Below are 9,673 nucleotides of genomic sequence, written 5' to 3' on the forward strand. Positions count from 1 at the left end.
AGTAACAACTCCAAATCATCGTCAGAACTTCTGACAGTGGTGGGGAAAAAAATACATTAACACCTTTCCCCTCCTCTGCTTTCCCCCTCCAGCTTCCCCCAACAGCAACAAAAAAGAGTCCACAGCAACTGCAGGAAGATATTTGGGCAAAGTGTCAGAGAGTGAAAATGGCATAAATCTCAGTGCCAGGATGTGCTCTACACGTTCTAAATGCATTACAAGGCTGATGAATTAATAAAAATGTCAATAGTTGATATCCTAAAAGCAAACAGGACCACCAACAAATATTTTATACCAATAAATTAATTCTAGGTATTCTTCCAGATGAAATTCCATCCCTTATCTGTACCTATTTCCTTACTGCATTTTCAGAAAGAAAAGTAGATCATGACACTTGCATAGCATTTTTTTTCCCCACAGAAAGGGGATCTTCATGCTTTACTACAACTTCAGTTATGACTGTTTTACAAGCAAGCAAAGCAAGCCAGAGAAATGCAAAAGTAACTTAAGGTCATTCAGTGGGGAGGCAGAAGCAGGGGAGGTTGTGGTTGTATCCCACTTGAGTTTACTCATTTCTCCTGCTTTTTCTCCACACAGAAAATAAAATTACTTCTCATTATACTTGTGAGGTGACATTAAAGAGGTGAACATATTTTTGCTTCACCTTGTAAATTCTTTTGGTTGCCTTGAATTGAATGTATATTCCCAACCACTAATGGTACAGGGTTAGGTAGGTGTTTTGCAGGCCAAGAACATAAATGTGAAATACACTACTGTTCTTATTAATATTTGTAAAATCATCCGAGGCTGAAATTGGCTATCATTGAATTGACCTCAGATCTTTGACATAAATGCCTATTTGAAGCACTTGGCAATAGGTTGTAAGCATCCACACCCAGAACATCTTTGCCTGGGCTTGCAGATTTGCCAGCCACACATCTTTTCCTACACTGACTGTAAGGAACGCAGTGGCTGGAAGAAATCAGCACCAAACATGCTTATATAGAATAAGGCTACTTTGTACCATTAGCTCCTACAATATGTGTGCTTAACCTCTCTCATGTGACTCACCTGAGTCCACAGCCTTGGCAGAACAGAAGCCTCTGCAAGTATGTGCACATTACAGCTGGTACCCAGACCTCTAAATACCATGCAGTCCTTTTTGGAATGTCTTTCTAGTTATGTTCTCTGGAAAAAAACAACAGCCAAAAAACCAGCTGAATTTCAATTAGCAGCCATCACAGCCCTCAGGCCTTTGCTTTATTGTTGCCCTTTTATCCTCAAAATTTTCCTTGATCTCATGAGCTTGTTTCTAATATATTCAAATATTATGGTTTTTTATATGTTTCATATGTTCTCAACAGACTGTGTAAACAGTCCTGCGAGCTGACCAACGTGTCTGCCAAATGCACTGCCTGCTGTTCATGCAGTATTTCCTCTAGCACATATGTGAGCTGTGCTCCTGAAGCCACTGTAGGTAAAATGAACACAGGTAAGGATCAGTACTACCTGGGCAGAGTTTTCCGTCAGTGCCTCATCTCTGAAACGAGGGAAGGTACAAATACTGCAGTGTCAGTGAGTGCACGTGATTTTTTACTGAAGAAAAGAGGCAGTAAGTGCAATTTTCAGGGTTTCAAGTGGCCTGATTCTCCTCCTGCAGAAGCCCTGAGAAGCTGCAGTGGACAAGACCAGGACATTTCCACTTCAAGTGGGAGCAGCCAGCACAGTGGGGACTGTGTGACACGTCAGCTGTGCTCAGAGATCTGCCTGCTTACTATTCATCAGACGGGACTGAGGAAGAGTAGCAGTTCAGCAGCATCTTCCCCACAGCTGAAGTCTTTAACTCTGCTTATTGTCCTACCTTTCCTCCTCTGTGCCCTTTCCTCCCTACAGTGCCTGCCTTAGCTGTTTGGCAACCCTCACTGCTCCCACACCATGACTCCAACTCAAATGACTGTCATCCAGAGGGAATGTTTCCATTTGAATGACATGAGCAGGCACTCGGTAAACTTCCCCACAGGCTCTGCCACTATAATCCCTGGGAAGAAGCAACCTGCAGGACCTACTTTCACTGTTCAATGCTTTCTCTGTTTATTGCTACCATTGTCAGAACCAGAAACATCACTCAAATTCACACAGGAGTCCTTACATCTGTCAGCCACCAACCATGGTGATACTCAGCAACAGAAACTCGCTGTCCATGCAAGCCTGAACCCGTAGCTTAGGGAAGGGGAGCTTGATTTCTCATTGGAAATTCCTATGCTCTGTGGTGCTCTATACAAGGCATTTTTGGTGTCATGCTGACTTGCTTCCTTTCCTTCTCCTGTTGCAAGCACTCCTTTATCCCAGGTTGCCAGAAGCCTACTGTTCCAACAGCTGCTAAGACAGAGTGAGGTGTCAACTTTGACGAGATGCCAGATTGCTTATTAATTAAAAAGCCAGGCATTTTGTATCCATTCTGAGACACTAATCAAAAGTAAACTATTTTATCGACGGCTCCCAACAGTTAAATCTGGTTATTCTGAGGTATTGGGTCACAACTGGCAACATAACTCTGTGCATTTTGTTGTTCCTGCTTACTCTAATAAAGATTTATCAAAATACCAAAATGCCAGAAAGCTCATTTCATTTCTGCACAGTGAAATCGTGCCTTGGTTGTATCTGAAAAAATGCACACTTCTGTTGGGATCTTTGTCCTCAAACACAGTAAATATCTTTTCAAAGGTGCTCATCTGCCTCTCCAGCACTCAGCATTAGTATTCTTCTATTTGTATGCTAATTTTTTTTTTCATACTGCTAGCCACAACCAAGCACTGCCTTCTGCTTCCCATATGCCACATGTCCTCCAGTGCCTCCTGTACAGCTTACCTTCAAACTCACTTCACTCTCTGGGCTCCCACTGTTGATCAACTGCCTTTCTGCCAGCCTTGGTCGTGTGTTGGGGATTGTTGAAGTGTAAGATCCAAAGGATAGGAACTTTGCCCAATTCTCTGTTTCTTAGAACACTGGATATGCTGTGGGATAGGAATAATGAACATAGAGGCATTAACAGCATGATATTTTGATTTGTAAAGCCCTAAAATTCCAAGGGGAGCAATACCCTGGGATCTCTTCACCTCTAAACAATGTAGCTAGCTTCTATTCACCCAGGTTTTTCATCAAAAATTATGCAAATAAATACAGCTGTTTGAATAACAAAAAACAGCTCATTAATGATTTGAAAATATACTTTTGAGTAACTGCAGCGATAACTCAAAGCCTCTATAAAGCTAGCAAGGAATGGAAAAAAGGGAATAACTAAATAGAAGGTCATCCTCTCCACTTTAGAGACAATCATATTACATCTTTCACTCCTTTTATGGTGCACATAAAACACCCAAGGTTTGAAATTCTCCAACAGTACTCATAATAAAATGGAAAAAGAAAACCCAACAACTGTTTCTAGTGGTTCCTCCTTCACTTCTATACTCTGTTTACATCCAGCGTTGCTGTCATGCCCCAGAGGTAACCCAACAGGTCTTTCAAAGTCTCCTAACTTTGCCCCACCTCCATCATTCACAATCTTGTCTCTGTAACCTACTCATTTTCCTCCATTCCACAAAGTAGTAGTTTCAAAGAAATTCACAGATTAATTAAAATGATTGGTGGGATGAGTAGGTGAGGGGGACAGGCTAAAGGGCTTGACAAGAAGAAAGATGAAAAGGACTAAACGCATGTAGCTTGGTTATGCGATGACTAATTGAGGGTGGAGGAGATGGACACGATACTCATTTACAAGTGCTTGTAGTTCCGAGGAACCCTTTTCATGGACAAATGCTAGCTCAGGACCAAGTGTTCCGCCTTGTCTTACAGATCTGGTTTCAGGATTCTTCACATCAAGCTCAGAGACCTCCTGCGCATTCACACCTCTCCCTTGGACCCTCAGAGATGATTTTTTAAGTTCAGCTCTCAGCCAGACGCAGTTCCTGGATCCCCACGAGGCCACGTGAGCCCTGCTGAGGGCAAAGAGCAGAAGGAGCGGCCGTGGGGCCGGAAGCCGGGGGTGGACGATGTGGCGGCTCTGCCACACCTCTTGCACTGCAGGCTGAGGTGGATTTGAACCGGCCCTGACAACACACCTTGAGGAACTGCTGTGAATTATTTTTGCTTCCACTTACCCCAAGGAAACTCTGCTCCCTGTGCCCTCGCACCCCTGGCCTCTTTCACCATGCTCTGATACAGAACACAAAAGAAATACATTTGCTCCTTCTGCCCATTCCAACTCTCCCCTCCCTCAGCAGGACAGACGTGCTCTGTAGCAGTTCATCAAAAAAAGAAGCTGCTGGAGAAGGTCCATGGATTCTCAGCCTTACCTCATGCAGAGGTGAAGCAGGTATCATGTTGGAAAGCACGAAGGGGGTCAAAAAGCAAATAAATGAAGGAGAGCATTTATAAGAATAATGCAGAAACTCCTTGTCATAATATATCTAAGCTTAATATATATATGTATATATCTATTCTGCACACAAGCAAGCAGTTTCCTTCTGTCAGCGTTGTTTCCAATACAGAAACAGTAAAAACCTACTATTTCTTTTTTCTAATAATCCAGAAATAAGCAAAAAGCACCTGGGATGCAGGCCTGCAACAAACCAACCAACCTGTTTATTCCGGGACACCAAATATAGTGCAGATGGATGGAGTACGTATAAGAAATTTTAATTTGTCTTTGAAAAGCCATTTAATTATTCAGATTATCTGATTGCCTCAGTCAATCTCATATTGATTGATTAGAGAAATTTATAAATCAAAACCTGCATTATGCTGGTCAGAGCATCTGCCTCTCACAACAACAGAGATATGCAGCTAATTTCCAGTCCCTACCCACGGGTTTAGTTTTCGTTCTACTAAAGGAGTATTTGCTTAAGGACATCAGGAAAGAGGGGAAAGCCCTCAAGTAATAGCTGTTTAACAGACCAGAGCACAGCCCCAAGCTTCCAGCCCCTCTGCTGATGGCCATGGAGGATCACTGTCGCTGCACGCACGGGGAGCAGCGCTCAATGACTCAGGTGGGAGCCCAGCGCTGTGCTGAGAGCTGAGCCGAGATCCCTGCCCATGGCCAAGCACCCGCCTGGCACTCATTCCCTGTTGGGATCAGAAGGCTGAAATCCCCTCAGAGCACCAAAGAGCGTTGGTCTTGGGTTTCAGAGCTCTCCTGCTACGCGCAACCTTTATGGGCAAGCCGGCTGTCTATTACCAGGTAACCTTTAAGCGAGTAGTAATTAACATAATGAGTGGACTGATGGGTGTCCCCTATAGCTATGGGCCTCAGTAGCAACACGTCTCTGGCAAACTGGAATGTCTAGTCCTAAACTGCACCTTTGTAAAAGGAAGGAAGTAAAACTAAAATGGGCTGGGGATAAAAAAAGACCAAAGAAATTAAATGACTTTGAGTGAATATCTCCAGCCCGATCCAGCACTCACTGAGGCCAATGAAAATTCTGCACCCATCCGGGTGGGGATGATGTGGACAGGCTGTAAGGGCCCACTTAACCAGGCTGGAGTGGTTAGAGCTACACTGACCAAGCTCCCTGATATGCAGAATGAATGCGGCTTTCTAGGACAAAACAGATGTGCAGAGGAAACAAAAGGACAACACTTTGACAAATTAAATATGTCAACAGTTAATTGGAACATCCTTTGTCGGGGTTATTTGTTTATACAGAAAACTGACTAAAGCAAAAGACTTGCAATGGTTTCCTACGTAACAAAAGCCACACACATAAAAGCCTTTCAGTTTAAAAATCATTTTAAAATAAAAACCTCCAGACAACATAATGTTTAAAATTCACGTCTTGCCTTTCTCCAGAATTTCTTCTTTGCACAGACAAGCCCTTTACATGGATCAAAATGGTATGCTGACACAACAGAGCCGGATCATTCACAGGCTGTCTAAGTGGGAGTGTGGGCACAGCAGGAACATCAGGACAGCCCCATCAGGCCCAATGAGACACTCTGCAGTCCTAAGGCACACAAAACCAAGGCACGCACACAGGAGTTTTGCCCTGGGATGCTCTCCCAGACACAAGCCATTTGCAGCTTTGGGATTTCCAGAGCCAGAGATTCACTGCACTCAATAGCCCTTGAGAGATTTCTCTCCTGTGACTTCATCTAATCACTTTAAAACCCTTCCCGTCTGCACAGCACCCTCTTGCCAAGGTGTTCCACAGCCCGACAGCTCTGCAAGCAATTTCTCTCGTTCATTCTGAACCTGCCATCTGCCAGCTTTGCTCGGTGTCCTGTGGCAGAAGTCAGGCTCTGGCCTCTATCTATCTTTTATGTAAAGCAGCTAGGAAGCTGCTTCTAAAACTGATGACTTTGAGAGACTTCCCTACGCGTATGCAATAACCTCTGCTGAAGCTACAGAGGCAGCCGGGCAGCTTGAATTACCCGCACAGAGGTGCTCATTGCCTACGTGAAGGCTGTGCACACACCTGCAGCACACACCAAGTCCCACATTCGTGGGCAAACCGTACACCACAGACTGCTAGCACAAACCTACAGGGGTGCGTGGATTGGCTGTGTGATTCCAGCACACATGGGCACATGGGTGAAATGAATACAATGACTGAAGTCAGGTGGGCACAGCGGGGGGACCGGGAGGAGATTCTATAGAAAAGGGAATAGTAACTTCTATCAGTGCATTCAGATATTCACTTTTAATTCACAGCTTTTTTTGTTGTTGTTTATTTCATTGTTGCTTCCCATGCTGTAACAGGTAATTATGTTATTACGTCTAGAAAAAAATAGCACCGGAGAATTTTAAAGCGCATTTTTAAACCAAGACTTAAGCTTGTCAGCTTGGCACATCATACAGAGCGATGGAACCCGGCAGCCAGCAGCAGGACTTGTTGCCCCGGGTTCCCGTCCCGGCGGCACGCCGCGGGCAGCTGTACCAGCTGAGCTGCGAGTCGTTGCGGTCCGGAGGTGCGCCCCGCAGCTCTGCGGCAGCACAGACCTCCTTCCCCGACCGGATCCCTCCATCTCCCGCCGTTCCCCCCCATGCCAAGCTGCGCTCACGCACTAACACCAGCACAGCGCTCTGCAACCGGGAAGCCGTCCCGAGTTTAAAGAATGACTGTAGGGAAACCCATCCCGAACCCGGCTCTCTTCCCGTCAGCTTTCTCCCGTTACTCCGGGGAGCTCCCGACCCTGGGAACGGACGCGCCGTTCACCGCGGCGGCTGGAGGAAGCCGGGGCTGAAGGGAGCCGGGCGGCCCCTCCTCGCCCGCCGGGGCTCCCCGGGACGGGAGGAGGCGAGGTGGAGCCGCCGCCACCTCGGGCACGCCCGCCCGGCGCTGGGCCCCTCTGCGGTGCGGGGGCGGCCCCACAGCGCTGCGCTCCCGCCCCGGAGCGCCGCAACTCCCCCCGGCCCTGCCTGGAAGCGGCGGCGGCGGCGAGGAGGGGAAATCACGTGAGGGCTCCCCGGAGCGCCACCTCCAGGGTCGTACCACCGGGAGGCGGGAGGGGAGGGGCGGCGGGCAGAACTGCGCCGTCGAACGGAGGAGCGCGGCCCGCCCTCCCCCGCACGTCGCACCTCGGCCCCGTGCGGCAACGCAACGCAACGCGACGCGACGCAACGCAACGCAACACGATGCAATGCAATGCGCGGGCGGGGGACGCGGCGCGGGGCGGCAGTGCTGCACCCCGGCACGGCGGCGGGCGGGCGGTACGCGGACCGTGAGGAGGCGCCGACGGCGGCCAACCCCGCTCGAGCTCGGGACGCGGTAACCAGATATTCAAAAACAATACGTCAGCCCACAATGCCCCGGGCCGCCGCCAGCATTACCTCATCCCACAAGGCCCCGCGCCGGCGCTGAGAAGCTTCTAGGGGTGGGGTGGCCATGGCGACCGGCTGCTATGCACCGGGCCGGGCCAGCGGCCCGCCTCCCCCGGGAGAGGCGGCGGCAGCCAATGGGGAGCCCGCGGGGTGACATCATGGGCTATTTTTAGCGGGCTCCCGGTCGCTGATAAGTGAAGGGCTGCACGCCGCGAGCGGGCTCAGAGCGCGGGGCGGGCGGGCGGCAGCGCGACTGAGTCAGCCGCCAGAGCGGGCAGGGCCGAGCGGCAGCGCGGAGCCGGGAAGTACTCGCGGCGGCGGCGGCAGGAGCGGCCCGGCCCGGCGGCGCAGCGCGGCGAGGCGAGGCGGCCCGGGAAGCGCGGCGAGGCCCGGCGGGCCCGGCCCGCGCCGGGAGGAGCGGCGGCGTCCCGGCTAGAAGTAAGGCTCCGCGCGCTCCTCACCCCAACCCGCGCGGCCGGGAGCGCTGTGGGGCGGCGGCCGGGACGCTCCAGCGCGCTGCCGCGGCTCCCGGCGCCACTCCGCGGGCTCTGTTCTATGAGTGCAAAGATGGAGCCTACTTTCTACGAGGATGCCCTGAACGCCAGCTTCGCGCCGCCGGAGAGCGGCGGCTATGGATATAATAACGCCAAGGTGCTGAAGCAGAGCATGACGCTGAACCTGTCCGACCCGGCCAGCAGCCTGAAGCCGCACCTGAGGAACAAGAACGCCGACATCCTCACCTCCCCCGACGTGGGGCTGCTGAAGTTGGCCTCCCCGGAGCTGGAGCGGCTCATCATCCAGTCCAGCAACGGGTTAATCACCACCACGCCGACCCCGACGCAGTTCCTCTGTCCCAAGAACGTTACCGACGAGCAAGAGGGCTTCGCCGAAGGCTTCGTGAGAGCGCTGGCGGAACTGCACAACCAGAACACGCTGCCCAGCGTCACCTCGGCCGCCCAACCTGTCAGCGGTGGCATGGCACCTGTGTCCTCCATGGCCGGCGGCGGCAGCTTCAACACGAGTTTGCACAGCGAGCCCCCGGTGTACGCCAATCTCAGCAACTTCAACCCCAACGCGCTCAACTCCGCACCCAACTACAACGCCAACGGCATGGGCTACGCGCCGCAGCATCACATAAACCCCCAGATACCCGTGCAGCATCCCAGGCTTCAGGCTCTGAAAGAAGAGCCTCAGACTGTACCTGAAATGCCGGGGGAAACCCCTCCCCTGTCCCCTATTGACATGGAGTCGCAGGAGAGAATCAAAGCCGAGAGAAAACGCATGAGAAACAGAATTGCGGCGTCCAAATGCCGGAAAAGGAAGTTGGAAAGGATTGCCAGGTTGGAAGAAAAAGTGAAAACTTTGAAAGCCCAGAACTCAGAGCTGGCATCCACTGCCAACATGCTCAGAGAACAGGTTGCACAGCTTAAGCAGAAGGTCATGAACCATGTCAACAGCGGGTGCCAGCTAATGCTAACACAACAGTTGCAAACGTTTTGAAGAGACTGACTTAAATAGGAACTGTGATGTTGTGGTATAACTAAACAACAAACCAAAAGCGGCGGCCGCGTAAAGCTCACGGTAAAAGCTGAGAGGCTGCGAGTCCTGCCTGCGTGCTGCAAAGCGCATGTGTGGAAAGACTGGCGAGCCTTCAGCTTGAGTTGGTGAAGCAGCCAGCACCGCTCCGAGGAGTGCTGTTCCTGCTCTGATGAGGCGTCAGATCTTCGTTTAACATTGACCAAGACCTGCATGGACCTAACATTCGATGATCATTCAGTATTAAAGGTTAAACTGCAATAGAAACTGTAGATTGCTTTATGTAGTATTCCTTAAGAAAAAAAAAAAAAGGCGGGAGGG

General features: G+C 50.2%; 1 protein-coding gene across 1 annotated transcript; it reads left to right on the top strand.

Moving 5' to 3' along the window:
- Nucleotides 1–8,371: 8,371 nt before the first annotated feature.
- Nucleotides 8,372–9,316, top strand: JUN (Jun proto-oncogene, AP-1 transcription factor subunit; the record flags this gene model as incomplete). The annotated part of the gene is made up of 1 exon (XM_079535527.1): nucleotides 8,372–9,316. One exon carries the CDS (start codon nucleotides 8,372–8,374, stop codon nucleotides 9,314–9,316), a length of 945 nt encoding a protein of 314 aa, XP_079391653.1.
- Nucleotides 9,317–9,673: the final 357 nt, after the last annotated feature.

This window comes from Tetrao urogallus, assembly GCF_951394365.1.
Source record: "Tetrao urogallus genome assembly, chromosome: 5".
Lineage (NCBI taxonomy): Eukaryota > Metazoa > Chordata > Aves > Galliformes > Phasianidae > Tetrao > Tetrao urogallus.